Here is a 22,325-nt window from a genome sequence, read left to right on the forward strand (position 1 = left end):
ACAGAGACCTGCCATCTGCAGAGGTTTTCTGATGACTGAGGTGGTTGGATGCATCAGTGGCAGTGATGTGACAGAGTACCGGGCTTTGGTGGACTCCTTTGTCATGTGGTGCAACAAAAACCAAGAAAATAATTGCAGACTTTAAGTAGACCAGAAATCCAGAGGGTCAAGGTGGACGTAGCGGAGGACTATAAATACCTCGGAGCCGTCTCTATTTTCTGAGGTGGCGGAGGTCATTTAACATGCTCAGGATTGTCTACAAGTCATGGTCAGTCCCATTTTCTATACTGTTGTATGCTGCGGCAGAAGGTTGAGGGTGGCGAATGCCAACAGACTCAATAAACTGATCTGCAGGGCCTGTAGCATTGTGGGGGTGGAGCTGGTGGTATTAGAGTGTTGGATGTTTTTCAAGATAAAGACAATGCTGAATAATACTTCCCACCCACTCCACGAAGTGCTGACCAGTCACAGGAACACATTCAGTGATAGACTGACATTACACCCTCCAAAAAACAGGAATCCTTCCAGTAGCTTGTTGAATATTAATATATATGATAATGTATCTGACAGTTGAATTTAGAAGACATGTTCTTGCACAATAGTTCACATCCATTGATGATCAGATAGTTTAAATTGTCCAGTTTTATAAATATCTCTGAAATTTCATGGGAATGTCTCATACTTTGTTTATGTTGGTTTCATGGTTGGATACCTGCCTGTAAATCACATGTACAGATTGTTAACTCAAGCAAGCATCCCTGGATACCAAAGAGTTAACTGACTCACTTAAACTTCAAACCTTTGAAAAGTTAGATTCAGCTGCTTTCTTTTGGATGAAGGTTTTTATTCAAAAAGAATAAAACAGCGTGGTGTAGAAGCACCTTTAACCTCCAAAGTCATCAGATGTATAAAATCATACCTTTTATATTTTAGAGGACAGAGAAGAAACTTTCTTTTTTATTTGATCGGCGTCTCGAGTGTGTGTTGGCTCCATGATGTATTATGCACCACCACAGCTGACTACCATCACCTTTGTGAACATTTAAACAGCTCGAACTAGCAGAGTTACAAGGATTATGTAAAGTAAAGCAGTTGCGTGGAGTGGCCTGAGGAGGGTTGTAACCAGACCTGCAGGTACCACAAACACAGTTGCACCTCATATAAATATCTGTTTAATGCATACAAAACTGCAAGGAGATCACTTTAGTTACACCCTGAACCCTAAAGACACAGCACATGTGTGATTGCAGGACTTTAAATGACTCCTTTGTCCTGTATTCTTTTTGCGTTTCAATCATTGCATGGTAACAAATATATTAATTTTAAGTTTGTAAGTTTATTAAAAATGCTTCCTCAAAATTCTTCCACCCTTCAGCATCTTTATGAGCAATGGCAGGAAATATGTTGCTGGAGTTTGAAACTTTTAAATCACCACATGCAATTTTTGGATATATTTCTACCATTTTAAAGTAAATTTATTCATTTGCACAGATCATATCATTGTGTTTTGCAGCTGTTTCGCAATGGTAACAAAGCACCGACACTGAAACATAGAAATCATACTGGTGCTGCGGCTTACATGATGATATGATGTTTCTTAATATAGTCTGCAGATCTTCAAGCCCCTGCAGCAGTGACTTTGCGTTGGTTGCCGATTTGCCCCTCTACTTCTGAAATCAACCCTGTGTCCTCTGTGGCTATTAACCGCCGGTGTGATCACGTCAGTACAGGAAATCTTAACACCGTGTTTGAAAACCAGAAGCTCATTAGCAAAACCACCTCCCACTGAAAATGTGATTATAAGCCAGCGCACCTGCTTCCATTTTCTTCACCCACTTAGCCTGAGACTTCCTGACTGTAAGCCCTACATAAGAAAGAATAAATGAATGAATACATAATTAATTAGAAAATGGAGAAAAAATCCTTCTTTTTTTTTTCTCTGATGGATATACTGGGCATGTTGCTATTTTTCATCTGCTGCACTTACTCATAGCGGACAACAGCATATGTGTAATCAAAATATGAAAGTCAAAATATGACATTGTTGCAGATTTTAGGGGGACAAATGCTTGTGAAACATTCAAAGGGCTCGATATTTCATGTGTCGCAAAATTCTGTGCGCATTTTTTGCCTTTATTCAGTTGAATATAGAAGCGGATCAGACAGGAAATGTGTGGGAAGATCTGAAAGGCTGGTATTCTACAGAGACCGATTCAAAGGGGAGATGCTGCAGGTTATCCGCGTGTCTTTCAGACTGCTAGGCTCAGTGTTGAGCCCACTTTTTATTGTCGTTTCTAGTGTAGAGGCTTCAACTTAGTGCAATAAATCTACACACTTCACAGGTGAGCCAGAGCAACACATGCCTGAATGAAAACAGACACAAAACTGGGCTGGATAAAAGAAAAGATGCAAAGTGAAGGTCGGCGTCAAGAATGTTGATTGTCAGGTGGAAATTGGGTGGATAAACATCCAGAATTTAATAAAGAGTAAAGCAAGAGAAAAAGGAGACGTTTCAGTTATACATATAAGAAGAGCTCCAGGAAAAAACGCTGCCTATTGATGGAAAAGCTGATGAATTAACCGTTTAAAAAAAGACCAAATGTTGATTCGATCTATAGGATTTGTAGCTGTTTTACAATGGGAAAAAAGTGATACTCATTATTTGGATTTATAGTGCACGGTGGGCACTTTTTTGGCAAGACAGATATTGCTATTATATGATCGCAGCTTTCATCTAGACACACGCTTTCATCGTACATGCTCTGTTTGTTTGCAGCTGCTAAAACTGTTCATCTAACGATGAAAGCATGCCTATTTACCATTAAAAGTGTATGAAGAGCAGTTTAAATCTGCCATTGTGTGACCCTCCCTCCTCTTAGAAACACTGATCTAACAGTTTTTTTGTTTTGTTCTTTTAATATTTCTATCTTTCAATACATCAGCCGCGCGACAAAGACTGGCAGTAAGTGACAGCTAGGATTTTCATGCTTTGGAGCGAGTGTTTAAACTGACAGTGTTTGTAAACATTAATGCAAAACTGTCAAGAAAAAAAGGGTGGGGGGGCTAGAGTCGAACTCTTTCAGTATTTACAGAGATATACTGTACATATTGGCGTGACTTGTGCTTGAATAACAGATCTGGAGCTTTGATGTCTCTTAAAACTGGAAGTGCTCAGTTTTTAAATGTTGGGGGGGGAGAAATTAATCGAAAACATTTTTTTTCTTACAACCCTAAGTAGTCAGATATACGTGTTTTTAAAAGTACTAAATGGACTCGTCATCACTGTGCCTGCGTGTACAGAACTTACCCTCTCATAATGCATCGATCAGTCTGAAAACTCCCGTCTTCCAGGTTCTGCGTTAATGGCATAAATGGAAAACGTTTTTATTTACAGGAGTGTCACAGCGCAGATCAAGAGAATTGTTTTTTTTATAAACCTCTTCTCCCCTTTGGTTTTCTTTCTTTCTCTCCCTCTCTTTCTTTCATTCTTTCTCCCTGTCCTATCCCCCAGTCATGTCTGTCCCGTTTGTAGCAACTGAAAATAAAATAAATTCATAATTATAATAAAGGTCAATCAAATGGACCAATATGGCAAGGCCATGATGATCCACTTGGTAAAATAAATCCGCTTGGCATCTTTCTTGGCCTTAAGACAACAATTCTGATGGCTAAAGATCCAAACGGGACACAAAAAAAAGGAAGAAAAAAAAACCTCGTTCCCTTGAGGTGCCGCTTGCCTCGGTAAAAGCTTCACAAATGAGGCATAAACTGCAGGTAACAACGGAGACAGGAAATGTCTTGTTAAAGGTTTTCCCGTGCACGTCTTCAGCTGTTCTCAGAAACACTGGATGCTGTTGTTTTGGCTCTTTCTGACTTCTTCTGGCTCCTTGAAAGCTCTGAAGGTGTGAGGTATGAAGTCTGAAGAGGCCGCACCTTTTAAAAAAAATGTGTGGGTCACTAGATTTTGCAAACCAGCAGCGTGTCAGAGCAAGTTTGCTTTTAGGGTCTATATATAGAACAAAGGTGTTTGTGCAGAACAGAAATGATTCGCCCTGGAGTAAAGGCTAACTGTATGACCCCCACAGCATAAGACAGCCACTGGATCGCCTCACTGTAGGATTCACCGCATCTTAATATACACTCAAAAGCTGCTTCATTAGGTCATTAGGGTTAGGTTGTACCCTCTTTTTCCTTCAGAACCATAAATTCAACATACTAACATAACAGCATCACACAGTTGCTGCAGCTCTGTCAGCTGCACAGCCATGATGCCAATCATGATGCATGGAACGCCATCCTGCTGCAGGCATCGGAAGATCGGTACACTGTGGTCGTAACAGGATGGATATGGTCAGCAACTATACTCAGACAAGCTGTATATGGTGCTCAATTGGTACTATGGGGCCCAAAGTCTATCAAGAGAATATTCCTCACACTATTACACCACCACCATCTGCCTGAACTACTGATACAAGGCAAACTAGGCCTTCAAATCAAATAGGCATTTTCACCCAGAGAAGTGGCACTAACAGGATATTAACCATCTCCATAAACCTTAGAGATGGTTATGTTGGAAAATCCCTGCAAATCAGCAGATTCTGAAGTACTCAGACCAGCATGTTTGGCACCAACAGCCTACATTCAAAAGGCACTGACATCACCTTTCTTTCCGATTCTTGGTTTGAACTTGAGCAGGTTGTCTGGACTATGTCTGCATGTCTAAACGCACTGAGTTGCAACCGTGTGATTATCTAATTAGATATTTGAGTTAACAAGCAGTTGAAGAGGTGTACGACATGGCCTCGCAGTATGTGACCTCACTGTGGGAGTCAAGCATTCAGGTTTTTCGTGTAATCGCTGTCTAAATACTGCATATATGTCTGGAAGAAAAGCAGACTCTGTAATGACTCTAGCGATGCCCAAAGAGCCAGCTGACACTGAAAGTAACTGATGGCCTTAGTTTATCTCTGGCAAGTCAGCTTGAAGGATCGGTACACACTAATCGTAAAGTACGATGGATCTGGAAACTTTGTCATCAAGAAAGCAGTCCCCGGTCACCACAGCTTGAAAAATACTTGCACAATTCATCTCTGAGTCTGACAAATAGTTGGCAGTTGCACTGGGATATTTCAAAACTGGATCCATTCCTCCATGTTCCAGACCTGGGGAAGAAAATCCCTTTTTTTCTTGGCAGCAGTGACTTTTAAACAGTCCTCCCAGCTCAGCTAATGTTGAACCACCTGCACTTTAAGTGAATGAGCTCATATTCCGCTGCCACTTCACAGCAGGTTTTAAAGGCATGTGAATTAAAATCTGAGGCTTATTTTTCTAAACCATGAACTACACCAGTGTGTTCGCTCCATTCAGCACTTATTTATACAGTGATAACAAACACAGGGGTGTGAACTTGTGGAAACAAAAGAGCTCTAATCATAGAAACAATGAACAAAATTAGTCAGCTGTAATTTGGTTGCACTTAATCCTCTGACTGTTATTCTCCGTGCAACTCTTTCTCCTCTGTGTTTATAACGTTAGATTTAACTAACAAATTTGCACAGAGTCTCAGAAAGCCTGGGATTCTACTTCCTGTTATCATATTGTTGCCATCTTTGGAAATTTGCCCATTAAATGTGGCTTATTTTGTAAAATTAAAAACTTCCCTCGGATGGTTTCGTCATGTTTCACTGACCCTTTAATTACAGTTTTTAGATTTCAGCTTTAATCCAAAAGCCAAAACAGACTGTAATTTGCATATAATTAAGTTCCTGTGTATATATATTATCATAACATAAAATGATAAAATACACCACACTTGTTCTTGTTTAATGGCTGCTGCACAGGCCTTTAAAAAAATAAGACCAAGAAGACAACAACATGATTTAACAAAGTTAGACATGACATTTTCTTGCTGCATAACAGCTTCACAGCCATGATCAAAGCCAAAAAGATGTCACTTGTTGCTGCTGATCTTTATCTGAAATCCTAGAGCCAAACTGACCCCTTCGGGGGTAACTTGAGATTCTCATAAGAGCTAATCAGGGCATCGGAGGCAAAAGGGCAAAACATAAAAACCTCTTTTACTTCGGTGCTGCTAAATAAGCACATCTGTTTCTGTGCTTCTTAGTCCTCCTCCCCATTCTCTCAGTTTGACTTCCATCCATCCATACTTTAAAACTACTGTAGGTAACATAAACACACCGAGTCTCTTCTCAGACCACCATAGCGAGAGCAGCGCTGAGTAAATGTGTGTTTTTCTGCATGTGCGTCTGTCTCTGTGTGTACTGCTGGGACATCTGCTGGGACATCTTTGGAGAAAAGCACAGTGTGTGTATTGATAGGATCTCTTTCTTTTTTCTTTTTTTCTTTTCTTGGACCGAGAAGCATTTTGCTCTCCAGTCAAAATCTCATTTTGTCACCATTAAAATGAAAAATGTCAGAGGCAGATTGAACCACGCAGAACATGAGCTAGACCTTTTAGTTTAGCCAGGGGTGTTCCAGCTGAGCTCGATCTCAGAGAGAGTTGGTCTGAGTGCTGCAGATCATAGAAAAGTCTATTTCAACTGTGTTTTAAAAATGTTAACAATTTTAGGCAGGACGAATGTTTCCTTTTCTTTGTGTCTGAAAGTTTTGCAGTTTTATGGATTTCGACTGCTTAAAGCCTCTGAAAGCATTTTACTGTGAGCAAAGGAGTCTAAGCGCACGATTTTCTTCCATCGTTGTCACGTTTTTCACTGCTCCTCTCATTAGTCTAAAGATACTGGGGAGGTGATGACATACTGCACATTTGAGGAAATTTAAAGGAAACCTATGATACTCATTTCCAGATCCATATTCTTGTTGTTGGACTCTACTAAAGCAGCTTTGCATGCCTCACAAAACCCTTATTCGTCTTGCTGGGCTTGGTGCAGCCGCTCAGAAGAGCTTGTGAATGAGGCATGTTGTATAAAGTGCTCTAAGTGCTCAAGTAGATTAGAAAAGTGCAACATGGGAACCAATACATTTACCATTTCAGAATATCTGACATGCAAAAAAGGAAAATATAAAAGATTGAAATTGTTCTTCCTATTTAAGAAAGACCATACTGAAAATCATACTGTACGTGAATCGTGCTTACAAAATAATAAGACGGATGAATGGATGCATGAGTGGATGGATGAGGTCAAGTTCCTCTAGGACACATGCACATGCATTAGCTGCACAATACCTCCGCTCCTTAAACGAGGAAGAAAATAAATTAGTCTTTCCCGCTTTTCCTGCCCTTGCAGGGGGAAAAAAAAGAAACTCTGGCTAATACAGGAGACAAAATTTATTAGCTTTTTCAATAAAACCAGTTAAGCATGATTTATCTTTTGTCACTGAATGCATGGATGATGTGATAGTTAGTCACTTTATAAATGCAGACAGGCGTCTGAGGTTTCCATGGACATGTTTATATTTATAGTACATGTCCTTTGGGAAGCAGCCAGGCCACTATGAGCACTGATTACTGATTTAAAAGAACCGATAAGTTGTTTTCAAACACCAGATTTTAACTTCAACAGCTTATCAGGACCAACCAGCTACATCCAGACTGGTCTGAGCACAGAGGTAAGACACAGCTAACAAGCTTAGAATGACTGTGACTGTCTGCTTTAACGTTCTACTTAAACTCATTAATCTCTTTATTGATTAATCAGTGGATTAATTGATTGTTTGTCTGCAGTTCAAAATCAAAAACCTATTGTTAGACCAAGAGGCGTCAATTATGAACTTTAATGTTCCTGGGAGGATCAAAGGTAGGAAGATCTTAACCACTTCAATATTGTAAAGTGGCTCCACATGTTGAGGAACTCAAGATTTTTGCTTTAGGATACAAGTGATGGAAAAGCAGTAAATAGTCACAGTTTAAGTTTACAAAGGGAAGAAGTCTGGCATTTTTAATGGAAAAAAATATTATTAATAATTAATTTTACAGTAAAATAGCTCAGTATTGATATTTTCTGACCATTCATTAGATTAAATACGAATATGAGTGAGAAATGACACGAAAGGTTCCACTGTGGGATTCATTTTTATGGATTTCACACCAATCTAAAGGAATGGATGCAGTTCCCATTGTTCCTTTGCTGTCCCAGATCTTTTTACTGAAATAAACCTATTTCGATGTGCAACATCATGGGCAGGAAGGAGACATGGAAAAGAAGTAACTCTTCAACCCCCCCAAAAACAAACAAACAAACAAACAAAACCTCTGCGCTGTTTAATCCGTCTCTACCTTTAATGGGTCAGTTCATGTCAGGGCAATGAAAGGTTTAAACGGGAAGCTTTCGTTTTCAGTTTTTATACCCGGTTTGCAGCAGGGAGGATATCTCTGGCGCCCCTACCGACTCCTTAGAGCGTATGCGGCTCCACACAGAGTGAAATCACGATGATCACACGTCCTCTCTCACAGCTCCCACAGACACATAACTGAACGTTTACAAGTCATTTCCTTCGGGGACTATCCAGCCCCTGTTTCTCGGTTTCAGTAAGGAACCGCTCGGTACAGCTTGACTCGCTGACGGCTCCGGCCCTCTTCCAGGCCGGTGTTTTGATTGGATTAGAGTCGGCTAGCCTTTGCCCTCTAACCTCGCTGATGTTTGCTTGCTGCTTCCTGCTCGCTCCGCTCCGCCTGATCGACTGACGAAGCCTGCCGAAGCCGCTCGGCGAAGCGCCCTGCACGGACACAGCAGACCGGGACAAGCCGCCGCTCACAGCCGAAAGGAGAGCCGAGCAGGGGGAGCCGCGAAGCGCACACACGGGCGGGGGGACGCAAAAACCAGGCAGCCATGCGGAGGAAATCAAGGATATTGTTGTGCTTTGCTGTGCTGTGGGTGCTGGGGATAGCCTACTACTTCTACTCGGGGACAGCGTTGAGTCGAAAGGTAGGATTTCCTTTCCTCGACTGCTTTTTTGTGTCCGTGTGGAGGTTTTCTTCCAGGACAAAGCGAAGATGGAGCGCTGTGGTTCGGCGCTGTTGAGCCTCTTTTCTTCCTTTCTGGGGGCTCGGGGGGGTTGCGGCTGCACGATGCGGAGAGGAATTAGTTTTTTTAAAGAAAAAAAAAAGGGGGGGAAAGGCCTGCTTGTATCAGTGGCGAGGCATTGATTTGGTTGGAGATGAGTGTGGACAAGGGTAGCGGGGCTGGATGGCTCGCTCACTCCCTGGCTGGTCGGCGTACACAGACCTCCCGCTGTGCCGGGGCTCGGAGCGCGTCTGCACCAGGCAGCCCAGCTCACCACTTCACGGTGCCGGCTGATGTGACAGCGGAATCAAGCATACAGGGGGGTTGTAATTAATATAAGGCTGCTGGCCTGTCTCGCAGGGCCGGGGGAGGTGGAGGTACCGGTGGTGGTGGGGGTTAGCCTATAGAGCACGTCAGCACAAGCTGCTGCTGCTCCGATAACTAGGTAGAGATCAGGAAGTGTGCAGATTAACGCCGGGTTAAAGCTCTACGTGCACTGTGCTGTCAGGAGGAGATTTTCTTTTAAAGCGGCGTCTTTAAAACACATTTCTTCTTCTGATTTTAGACTTTGTGCTGCACAGATCCCCCCTTGTTAAAACATTTTTACACTGAATTAAGCCGATGCAACGCGGTCTATCAGCCCTGCGGTGAATCTCCAGAGATTTATCTTTATGTGGCTCATATTCTGTCCACCTCTTGCCTATCAGAGAGGGTTAAATATTAGAGGTTGGAGATGAAAGGAGATATTAAATATTCTGACTTTTCTAGTTTAAAAATCTTAAAAGTTCCTCAAAATTCTCTTTTTCACGTCCTTGTCCCGGAATGCTGTCCGGATAAAGTCACTAGATGCTGTGACAGTCCAAACTTCAGCAGGTTCATCAATAATGAAAAATAATATTTAGTGGGAAAAAAATATGGGAATTTGCTGCTTTCTCCTTTTCCTAACATATTATAAAAGGTTTGAGTTCTTGACTTGGGCAACAGCATAAAGACATCACCTCTCCAACTGGCCAGCTCAGGTCTGGTGTTATGGATCAGACGATTACTTGAGAAATGACCTGCCAGATTAATCAATAAAGAAGATAATTGATATTGGTATTAATAGAAGCACCTCTCAGTATAAGGCAGTGCAAATGAACCCAAACTGCCTCCTCCAAAGTGACCACACAGTTGAACTGGCACACTTCTACACACACTTTGATAAAAACCTGAACATTATAACCTCCATTACAGCAGCTATTAGACTAGATTTTCTATAATAACCTGAAGACATGTAGCTGTCTGTTCAGCCGGACAATAAAGGTGAAACATCACAGCTGGTGGGGTGACTCTGTGCATGTTTAGGAGCCATGGATTTCAGTATCTGGCCCGTATATGCAAGCAGTACATAATCCAGGTTAAATAACCTCCAGGTGTTCATGAAGAGTAAGGCACGGCAAAGCTAAACTTACACATATCTTCTGAGATAGATGTGAGACACTGGGTTTTGCCTTGGGAGAGCACCTAGCGTGTATGTGTGTGTACCTGTGTGCTAATGTAAGTCAGTGAATTCTGGTGTGTGAGTGAGTGAGGTGTGGTCTGCATGGGTGGTTGTGTGCACAGTACACTGCCTTTATTACCTCTCCAGGCTGTGTGTGTGAGTATATGTGTGTGAATGTCCTGTGTGTATCCCACCTTTCTCTTGTCTTGTCCTATCTGTCTCTCTGTGTTTGCTTTACATCAGTCAACCCTAGCAGCACTTTTACCTTTCCATTAGGCTGATAGCTTTCCTCACTGTGTGTGTGTGTGTGTGTGTGTGTGTGTGTGTGTGTGTGTGTGTGTGTGTGTGTGTGTGTGTGTGTGTGTGTGTGTGTGTGTGTGTGTGTGTGTGTGTGTGTGTGTGTGTGTGTGTGTAGTTCCTAGAGGGGTCAAAGAGACACTCCACAATAAGCAACTTTCACTGGCGTTGGGTTGCAGGTGGCATTAATATGGATGATGGCCTCCACCAGGTTGGTGTCTTTACACAGAGGGACATTTAATCTGGTTAAACAAAAGCGGTGCTGCACAGGTGAAGTGTTGTTTTTTCCATCGCATCTCCCCCCGTCTCAGTCTGAGAAAGCGGAAGCATTTAATGATCTCTCTCCCCCGCTTTGCTGTCATGGAATAAACTCCGTAATAAATGGACTCGACGCTTCATCAAGACTCTCAAAAGATTGACTAAATTTCATGGATGTGCTTTTTGTAACCAACTGAATAACACATTCATAGATTTTACAGTTACCGGCCGGGGTGCAATAATTCCCCAAATCCACAGTTAGGTTTATTAGTGATTTTTGGGCACTGGCTTCAGTCCATTAATGGAGGAAAAGATGGAAAAATCAATTTTCCGCAGATGTAATCAATTATTTCAACTCGGGGCTCTCCTGATGTCAGCATTTGGCTTCACAAAAATGATAATGTAGCCACATGTGTAGAGAATTCATCCTAGTTAAACCTTAATATTGTTCATTAACTCTCTTTTTTTTAAGATCAGGCTTAAAACTTTCCTTTTCGATAAAGCGTATAGTTAAGGTTAGATCAGGTGACTCTAAATCTTCCCTTAGTTACGCTGCAATAGGCCTAGGCTGCTGGAGCCTTCCCACAATGCAGTGTTTCTTCTTCACTCTGTATGTTCATACACCACTTTGCATTTCCACAGTGTGTCTTTTGTCCTGTTGTCCTCCCCTCACCGGCAATTGGTCTCGGCAGATGGTCGCCCCACCCTGGTTCTGCTGGAGGTTTCTCCCTGTCAAAAGGGAGTTCTTCCTCCCCACTATCCCCAAGTGTTGCTGACGGATGTGGTAATTGTCTGATGGTTGGGGTTTTCTCTTCGGGGCCATTTCTATGTGTTAATTACTGTGTGGTCATGTTTCATATGCAGTGCCAGCAACAATACAATAAATAGAAAGCTGGGACTCTCTTGCCTTCTGGGTCCTCGCTCTTTGTTGTGGTCTTTTTTTTTTCTTAGAGAAACACATTTGTCCCTCAAGTTTTTCCACATCTTTGTACATTGCCTCACATCTATTCTGATTTTTGTGAATGTCCCTCGGAATTTGCTGACACATGTGAGTCCTTGTACTGGTACTGTAAATATCTTTTCTTATATATGAGGCATTGATTGCTGTTCTCTACTAATCAATTCAAAAACTGTGGTGAAGTAGTATCCAGAAATGCACGGGAAGAATCGACAGTTTCTGGTGTGGTGCACGTGAGGTTAAGGCGCAGAGTTTCAGAGGGTTTTGCAGTTACAGTGTACCTATGGTGTAAATTTACCACAGAGCTGTAAATCCCCGGTTAAGGCTACTTTGCAATATGCAGAGGCTTGAGGTGACGTTTGTTGAGATTTGGTGACATTTAAATAAAATGAAATAAAATAAAATGGAATAATTGAACTGGGCTTTACAAATTTATACAAAAACGTAGTTACATTATATGTACATCAATGGCACTTATCTTTTAGTTTCAAATATCATGCAGTACACAGCTATCGTGACACCTCTAACTTGACATATCTCTTCAGTATTATAGCTTTAATCAGACTAGCATGCTGTAACCCGGAGCCAGCAGCTTCTCATGGTTAAATAAACAAAAGCTAGATGGACACATTGCTAATTAGCATATGATTTTAATGCATTTACCTAAGGCTATTATTCAGCCTATATTTGCTGAAAGGCTGTTTACACCAATACAAAACAGACCCTGTGTTAAACTGTGTATATAACTACAAAGTAGTGCCCCTGAAGGCTGCAGCTATCAAGCCTTCTCCTCATTTCTCCGCCATGGCCATAAAACACTTGTTCTGGTTGGTGTTTGAGTAGACTCATGCAGGGAGTGGCTAAACCTGTATGTCACCTCTTTGTGACAAAAGAAGAGACTAATGGAGGTGGCAGCAAATTGCTAACAAGACCATGGATGTTTTCTTAGCTGTGATTTTGAAATTTGTAACTGCTCTTATTAACTTCCAGGATCATATCATTTTTTTTGCGTGTGAAGCGTGTTTAAAAACACATAAAATGCTTAATAATTATGATCAGAGAGCCCAAAGTGCTGATTGCAAAGTGTTGCCAATTAACCTGCAATCGCTTTATAAAATGTCAGTGACTTCCTCGGTACCTGCTGGTGTTTCTTTGGGTCACGTTTTTAATTAAATTGAGATAAGGGCAACCGGCAGATGTCGATGCAGTGTTGAGTGGTGCAGCGTGAGACTTCAGAGCAACCTTTATAGCTCACAAAAACACAAGATATTTATATGCATCTCACCACCCCCTCTTATTTGTAACACATACTGCTTGCATCCAACAAGCTACACTTTATTGTGTTATTGGTGCTCACAAACACCTTGAGGTGAATTCAGCATCCTGCCAGCATGAAGAGTAGGACTCGGACTATCATGGCAGCTATTTCAAATGCCCACTCTTGAATAATCTGAAAGACCACGTCTCTGCCAGAAGAATTAGTTCAGCTGGCTTCTTCAGCTCTGTCATGATACTGTGGTGTAGATCAAAGCTCTTGGCAAATAGCATTTCCTCTATTATCAGCTGAAAAGTCCCGTATTTGGAAGAATGTGTCTCTTGTCGGCTCGTGTATGACAGTTTAAAGACTTTCTGAGCACAGTATCAGTGCCTGTAAGCTAACATCACGGTGTTGGAGGCAAAAATTAATGTGGCCATCTCTGACAAATTGTCTGCATTATTTGATAGAGCAAAAAAAAAAAGAAAAAAAACCTGAAATTTCACAGTGTTCCAATAGAAAAACCTTTGGACAAAATGTTCCTGTTGTTTTGTTTTTTTTTTTTGATCAAAGATATTGTGGTCTATCTTAGGGAACATTGATTTTTCTTTTAATATTCAGCCATTAGCGAGTCTGCTCGTATTGAGCCGAGTTGTTTGAAGGGAGAGAGGGAAATACTCGGCGTCATCACAGCTGATTATTATGTCTGAGGCACAGAGCAGAGGAAAAAAAGGGGGCGTGCATGTGATTCAGGTGTGCACAAACTCCACTTCTATGCGTCTGACGTCTTTGTTTTGCAGTGTGTAATCAACATGTCAGAAAAGTGTCAGCACTGAGGAGCTGACAGGAAGCTGCTACGTGCTACTCTCCCATGAACGTTGTACAACCTCATTTGTACTTTAAAAGTATTATCCTGTTATTTCTGGAAAAGTGTAGTAATTTGTGTTATCAGCCTCCTACAGTTGGAAATGAAAAAAAAATCAGCTTTTTCTGTGATGATAATAACTGTGAAATCTCTCTTCTCCTAGTTTGTAGCATAGCGGGTACTCTTTTCTTTTCCCATACTCACTCACTACAGTATGTACTACGGCGGGGAACCTCAGGGGTCTCCTAGCAGCTGGATGTGGTACAAACCCTCATATCTGCGAGCGCATTGTTGCACACAGGAGGATAATGTTGCAAATACGAGCCTGCTGCCTCACCAGGATACCCCATTAAAGTCTTCTCTGTTGGACAGACCTAAGATTTTTCTTCCTGCCAGCTCTCGAGGAGCCAGCTTCTTACCGAGTCTTGTTTTCCTGCTAATCAGTGAGGTGCGAGCAGAGCTAAATGGCTGATAGAGGAGGGTGGCACCGCACTGCAGGAAAAAGCAGCAAACGCGGGCTTTATTAAGGAAGTTATTATCTGTTGGAGAAAAGCTCCAGACAGACGGTAATTGGATTTATCAAAGAGTTGTTCTTCAGATGAAGTCTGTGACCCGCACCTATCGAAACGGTTCAACCTGTGTGTCTTAAATTAGTGACAGAACAGGGGAAAAGCAGAAGAGGGACTGTGTGGGAGCAAATCACAAACACATGCTGTAAACAGTAATGCCAGATTCATTCATCCGCACATCGACACAGTTGCTATGGAGCTCGGTTTTTACCCAAAGGTGCATCGGGCCTTGAGACGTGCAGGTAGCCTTTTGGAAAGAGTTATTCCTCCAGCGAACCTAAATGAATTAGCTCAGCGGGTATCGCGGCTGACTGAAGGTTGCAGTCTCTGCTATCTGCAGCTGTAGGCGTTCAGCCTCTGCCTGTCTGTGCCTGTTTCAAACTTCGGCTTTATCAATGCGTCTGTCTCTCATCGAGGGTAAGCTTTGCTTCACTCGCTCTGAGCGCTTTGTTGTTTTTAAAGCGGGAAACGCTAGAAGAAAAAAAATGGAGAAGAGGCAAATCACGCTTTTGGCGAGGGCGAAGATGGCGATGATGTTGGATCGCACTTGTGTTTTGTCTTCATATACAGATGAAAGACGCTGACCTCTGCTCTGCAGCGCACGAGCCCGCACCGTCTGCTGAAGACACAACACTGCACGCACACGTAAACAGACCAGCATCTGTAACATAAGATTTAGGGAAATCTGCGTGCACACACGCTGCGTCCCTCATAATAATGATAACGCGTTGGAGTTCCTGCTGCTTTATATAACTGCAATACAATCATCTAGCTTAAAGACCTGTGGATTTGAAACCACTTGAGGCAGCTCGATATTTTTATAATGCCAAAATACAATGTAATTTCAGCCAGCGTGCAGATCTGTTATTGCTAACTAACTAAATGCAGTTCCATAGAGCAATCGATAAAAGGCTTAAATTAAGCCGGGAATCCCTGGGTACTGAATGCTTTTCAAATATACGGTTTTTGTTTGAAGTATTGACCGAGTGAGCTCTCTTTTTAAATAATGATCACTTCTGACAGGTGCTCAAGTGATTCGGGGTGGAAATAGAAACACCAAAGAAGTTTTTTGTGGGTTTATTTTCTGAGGGAACCGTCAAATACAAACACTCTTTGAACCAAAGCAGTTTTAATCACGTTAAGCTTACACGTTTAGAATCTCAGGAGAGAAAGTGTTGCTGTAGCAGAACACATCCACAGATACAAGGATGTGAAAATGTATTTGCCCCCTTCCTGATTTCTTAGTGTTGTTACTTTTTTTGTATATTTGTCACACTTACATGTTTCTGAGCAAACAAATGTCAATAGTGGTCAAAGATAACTTGAGTAAATACAGTGTATTTCAGTGCAGTTTTTAAATGATGATTTCATTTATTAAGGGGAAAAAGCTATCCATACCTACCTGTCCCAAGAGCGTTAGATTCACTCCCTGAGAGCTCATTGATGCATCTGGGAGGTCACAAACAGAACCCAGAATAACATTTAAAGAACTGCAGGCCTCACTCGCCACTGTTATGGTCAGAGTTCACCATTGAACAATAAAGAGAGAGAGAGAGAGAACACAAAGGCTTGTCTTACATTTGCCCAAAAACACTTCAAACTAAATGAAGTTTGGTTGAGATGCTTTGGCGTGACCTTAAGCAGGCTGTTCATTCTCAAACCCTCCAGTGTGGCTGAATTAAAAGAATTCTGCAAAGAGTGGGCCAAAATTCTCCACAGTGATGTGAAAAACCCGTTGCCAGTATTCACAAATGCTTGACTGCAGTCGTTGCTGCCAATGGTAGCACAATCGGTTATTAAGTTTAGGAGGCAATTATTTTTTCACACAGGGCCAGGAAGGTTTGCATATCCCCCCCCCCCCCCCCCCACCTTAATAGATGAAATCATAATTTTAAAAACTGCATTTTATATTTACTTGGGTTTTCTTCATCTAATATGAAAATTAGTTGGATCTCAAACCTTTGAGCTGTGCAGTACACTCTGGTAGCATCTCACTGTGCTTGTAGGCAAATCTGAGTTTGCATTGCAACAGGAGGATCCAGAAACTGTTTGAAACCAACCACAGTTGATCAAAAACAAAGATGATTTAGCTCCAGCATAAACGGGCATAGTTGTAGATAGTTGTGCATACGCAAAATTCACGGTTCGGTTCGGCTCGATACTGGTGTCACGGTTCGATATTTTTTCGATACAAAAAAATGTTCATGCCTTTTTAATTTGTCATTTATTAAAATTATAAATATATATTTTAACTCAAAAGTACAGTTTTTAAATTTAATGTTGCTGAAACAACAAAATAATAAATCTATCCGATCGGGAAATCACTCATCTTTGGAAAAGAGAATTTATTACAGAGAAATGGCTCTTTCCAAAATAAAAGCTATACTATCCGCTTCTTCTGGGCTATATTCTCAGCAGCATATTAAACATATCAGGTCCCCATAAGGAGAATCATGTGCTAACGGCTGTCTAAATGACTCGGGTAAATTTTGTAGCATGCGTGCTTGTTGTTTTTGTCTGCTTTCACTTGTCTTTGTACTACGATGATGTCGGCGTAAATGTGCAGTCATATTCGTTGTGTTCCCACTAGTGCTGTCGGCGTTAATCTCGTTAAAATGACATTAACGCCACAACACGGCAAATCTCCGTTAACGACTTACCGCGGATCGCCCCGTGCGTGGGGCTGAACGGTGTCAACACGTTAACGAGCTAACTGCGCGAACACACTGGTTCCCACCAATTGAGCATTGCATGGCACATCCGACATACTGTTTTACTTTTGTCCATGATGCGCTTACCATCAGGGTCATGCTTCACATAAAAACCAAGATAGTTCCAAACGCCAGATCTGAATGATGGTGGGGGAGGTTCAGTTTCAGGTAGCGTTGAGGCAGTAGCCATGTTGCAACGAGCTTAACTTCTGTCTTGCTAGCTTGCGCTGCGCTCAGTGGATCTGCGCTCAACAGTGCAGCCTAGGCGGAGTAGTCGAATGCAGATCCACTGAGCGCTCCACACAGACAGCATCGTCAGACGAAAAGTTGATAAAATAAATAAAAAATTTTGTATTGTTCGATACATATGCGTACCGAACCGAAAGCACTGTATCGAACGGTTCAATATTGATACGTGTATCGTTGCACCCCTACTGTTTAGTGCCATCTGGGCCACATAAAAATATGTGGAACAACCAGTTTCATGATGTTTTTAGGATCTCAGATGTTCTTTCACGCTTCACCCTCTGCTCTCACTGCCTTTCCTGTTCCGGCCCACTCTTCAACCCATCAGCATTTGACCCACGCATCCACACTGAGCTAAGTGCTGCTGGTTCTTTGAAGAACTGAGCACAAGCACCCCTGTATTCCTTCACCCTGTGTAGCTAAGTACCTACACAAACAGACACCATGAATCCAGCATAACACATCAAATGTTTCCAGAAACACATTTCAGTGTGACCGTATGGCACCACTGTGCATCCTGAGTTTGAACCTGGGCCATTCTGGGTGGAGTTTGCACGCTCTACTCAGGAAATCTGGTTTTTCTCTCTCCATTGAAAAAACACATTAGATTAATGTTCCCCATTTTGGAGCAGGAAAATGTGATTTGAAGTTAAACTTCCTGTTTAAATAAAGGGAAAACTACTTTTCTAATGAGGTGGAAAGTTTGTAAATAATAAGGTACTCCATTTGGGCCAGCAATGAAATTTAGGAACAGGCAGCCCTCTTCAAGCATTTGTCCAATCAGGTGAAACTGCCTGTTTGTGTGTGTAGATGATGGAGAGCACTTACAGTCATCTGTTGTGATGCTATCTAGTGGCACGCCTGTGAAGTGTTGAATGATGGGAAACATCTTTGTCCAAAAATAGGCGGATACACCTGTCACGGCTGTTTTATCTCACCTATTTATCCTTAAGTGATAAGTATAAAACATGCCACAGAAAGGTGTGAGCAGCTGGACTTTTAGTTGAGCCTCATTGACTGAACCAGGTCCACTGTCTGTATTATTTTGTCACTTCTTAGAAGCTCCACCATCTGGAGTTACTACACTGGAGTTTACATTAGCTTCCGCTCGTTAAGCACAGTTAAAAAAAACTACGCCTCCCTTAGATAAATACTCAAAGTCTGACAAACACACAAAGCTCCCAACAGCTTTCTTTGGAAACTTCTCCTCATAAACCTTTTGCAGCATTCACCACAGCAACAGTTGCCTTTCTGTCAAACTCTTCCGTTGTCCCATAAATGCCCACGGCTGTGTTTATGTTTATTTCCTACAGTACGCTACATTTACCGTCTGACAGTTTATTTGTGTGTCTGATTTCTGATTATGTAATTCCACTCAAATATTTCAGAATCATATTGCTGAAGCATTCAGTAAGATTTCAACTTACCGATCGCTGCTGACTGCCAGTTATACATGGAGTCAAGTAAACTGTGGTTTTCATTTCCCAAAAGCCCCGAGCCAGCATAAATTATTGTTTGAAGTTGCACATGTGCCGCGTGAGAATGGAAACTCCTGATAGGCGTAGCATTCGTAAAGAACGAGCTTAAATCCTTCCCAAAGGACAAAGAAAAGGGAGTGATTATGGAGAGATGGAAGAAGAAGACTGATGATACAAGTGGAAAAGCAGCTTTTATTTTATCCCACTCAGAAGGGGTTAGTCATGACGTGTAAACTCTGAAAGCCTGACTAAAGACTGCAGGGAATAGCCAGACAGCTGTGGTGATACAAGGAGAAAAAGTGATGGCCATCAAAAAAAGTAAAAAAGCTTTCTTAACAGCACTGCAGTGGCAAAGCAGTTTATATCTGTCGATTTAAAGTGGTTATTCGTCTGTTGGCAGTAGGGCTGCCACGATTAGTCGACTAGTCACGATTACGTCGACTATCAAAATCATCGACGACTGATTTAATAGTCGACGTGTCGTTTGAAGCTTTGTAAGATCACAAAAGATGCAGGAATAAGTAGTAGGATTTAAGAGTGTAATAACGGACTGGAACAGAAGATGGCAGCACTGCATGTACAAGGATGCCAGCTGCCGTTAAACCCCGAAGAAGAAGAAGAAACTGTCCCAGAATTCATAGCGCGGCCCAGCTCAGTTTCCAACAATGGCGGCAGCTAGTTAGTTTTAATATTACTCTTATTATTCTTTCTGGGTCACAAAATAAACGTTTAACATATTTTCAGGCGAGAATGTAGCTGTGTAAACCTCAAATATCGGCTCAGTTTATCAAGACACCACATATTTTCAAAAGCGCTCCGACGTTTTCGGAGACGTCTGTTACCCACTAGCTCGATAGCTAGCCGGGAGCTAGGCTCACTAGAGCCGTGAGAACACCGGACTCGTTTTCATCGTTTTCAAACCCACTGCTGTCTTTCGCTACTCAGGTTAAACATGATATATAAGTCACTTAGATAACTTAAAAATGTTATTGTTTGGCCTTTTGTAGTATTTTATTTGTTCCTGAGTAAATCAGTTTGGCTGAGATTAAAGTTATAGTTTTTACACAGCTGAATAAACGTCAAGCAGACAGCTGATCATCAGAAGTGTGAGATGCTCCAGAATTTACTCCGGTGTCCCGTTATATTTTAGATAGCAAGGAGTTTATTAAACTTCGCCGAAACAATCTGCAAATTTCATTAAAATTTAATAAACTATCATCTTGTCTTTATTTTTAGTTAGCACCTTAAACACTTAAAGCTGTAAGCTAATGATAGTTATATAAGAGCAGATGCTGCTGGTGCAATAAGCTGTACGCTGTATGTCCAATGGATGATGATCTGATTAGTCGACTAATCGCAAAAATAATCGGTGACTAGTTGACTATCAGAATAATCGTTTGTGGCAGCCCTAGTTGGCAGATAGCTTCATTACAACCTGATCTGTGGCATAAGGTCTGTTTTCATCTTTTTGTATTGCCCCCCTCGGTGATTAGTAGGGTCCTGTGGTTCAGCACAACAGCATGTTGCATCTGCGTGTGTGCTCCAAAACTGGATTGTTTTCTCCTTATGATGATTTTCTTTTCACTGGCAGACAACGAGCTTTTACGGAAAAGTTGAAAGGAATGAAGATATCCATTGTTCGGGGGACCAGCTCTGAGACGAGAGCTTTTCAAAGAGCTGGTTTTTATTTGAACATCAAGAGAAAAGAGAGCAGCCCCCCCCCCCCTTACCCCCCCCTCCACTTTTATTCAGTATGTCACAGAGAGATTGAAGCTGCGTCACAACATTAAGTTGATGTTTTCAGGACCGCAAGTCTTTAATGTGTAATCTGGTTGTCTGGCCAAACAGGCCTGATGTGGAGCTCAGACGATCATGGCATTTAGCCTTTGGCCATATTTTTGTGTCAGAGATATTCAAATATATTTTACAGGTATTAGGGCTGCTCAATTAATCGAATTTTAATCACGATTACGATCTGGGCTTTCAACGATCATTAAAAATGACTGAGCCGATTATTAGCCCCTCCCTCATTTATCCGCGACACCTTAAAGGCCGGTCCGTGAAAATATTGTCGGGCATAAACCGTCCGTGGCGCAAAAAAGGTTGGAGACCGCTGATTAAGAGGACCCGAGGGAAGCTCGGAAAGCTAAGCAGAAGTTATTTGGAGAGGAGAGTGACTGCCGTTGGTTGAAAAGAGAGTTTAAAAAAAAAAAACTTCAGTGGTGTTGCACACTATTTTATATTATTTTTTAAAGTCATTGTTAACCCTTTAAAGCCGGTCAGAGCAGCACGCTCCGTTTTGCGTAACTATTTTTAAATCCCTGTAGAACCTGAACCGTGTAAGCTAGCGCAATAATTTGTTTTGCATATGAAACCGGAGGAGTTGTACTTACATCTGATGCCATCAGCTTGTCCTCGGTCACGGTTTCGTTCCACATATAGCTTTGCAAAAATTGCATAAAAAGCGCTTGCAGGAACAAAAACATAATATTCCAGAAACACGCTTTGCCGATCCATCAGCTGTTCGTAACACTTCCCACAGTGAAATGATGCACATGCTGTTTTCTTTGCAAATTTGCATCATAGGATTGTTTTTTGTTTTTCCTGCAGTATATAAAAATTGCTGTATCTCCAAAATAAAACTATGAAGACACTCAAAAGAAATTTCCTGTGGTGGGAAACTATTTTTTGCAACTTTATTGTATTTAAAGTTTTGAGGGATAAACCTCTTAAACTTCTCCAAGTAGAAATATATGTAAACAAAACAAAAGCGATTTTCAATTTTTTTTGTAGTTTATTGCACTTTTTTGCAATTTATGTAATTACTATGGACTTAATGCATACATATTATTAAAATATGGGCTATAACAGTTGTATTGATGTATAGCAACTTGAAATGCTCCCACAAATGGCACTACAGCATGTAAAAAAAATAATATAAGCTCTGGTGGACTTGGTTCTATAGTAGGTCTTAAAGGGTTAAATAAATATCGTCAAATAATCGTGATCTCAATTTCAGTGAAAATAATCATGATTATCATTTTTGCCATAATCGAGCAGCCCTAACAGGTATTACATAAATGGAAATGTAACAAAATGAAAAACCCTTTATGGCATTTTAGCTGCTGCACTGGACTGTAATAATGTTTTAATGATGCTCCGTGTTTATATTTTTGCATATATTTGCAGAGTAAATGATCTGGACTCAGATCATCTGTAAGCTTTCT

The 22,325-nt window shown here is 41.4% G+C and overlaps 1 protein-coding gene across 4 annotated transcripts in view; it reads left to right on the plus strand.

Annotated features, from left to right (window-relative positions):
- Positions 1-8,493: 8,493 nt before the first annotated feature.
- Positions 8,494-22,325, plus strand: part of galnt2 (UDP-N-acetyl-alpha-D-galactosamine:polypeptide N-acetylgalactosaminyltransferase 2) — a 64,933-nt gene continuing 51,101 nt past the window's right edge. For 2 of the 4 annotated variants that reach the window (XM_080303224.1, XM_026170883.2), the window contains exon 1: positions 8,494-8,903. In XM_080303224.1, the coding sequence (XP_080159350.1) occupies positions 8,808-8,903 (96 nt within the window). In that variant the 5' untranslated portion in view covers positions 8,494-8,807. The remainder of the gene's footprint in view (positions 8,904-22,325) is intronic. The other 2 variants (XM_080303218.1, XM_026170872.2) reach the window with 1 other exon arrangement.

This window comes from Astatotilapia calliptera, chromosome 1 (assembly GCF_964374335.1).
Source record: "Astatotilapia calliptera chromosome 1, fAstCal68.1, whole genome shotgun sequence".
NCBI classification, from domain to species: Eukaryota; Metazoa; Chordata; class Actinopteri; order Cichliformes; family Cichlidae; genus Astatotilapia; species Astatotilapia calliptera.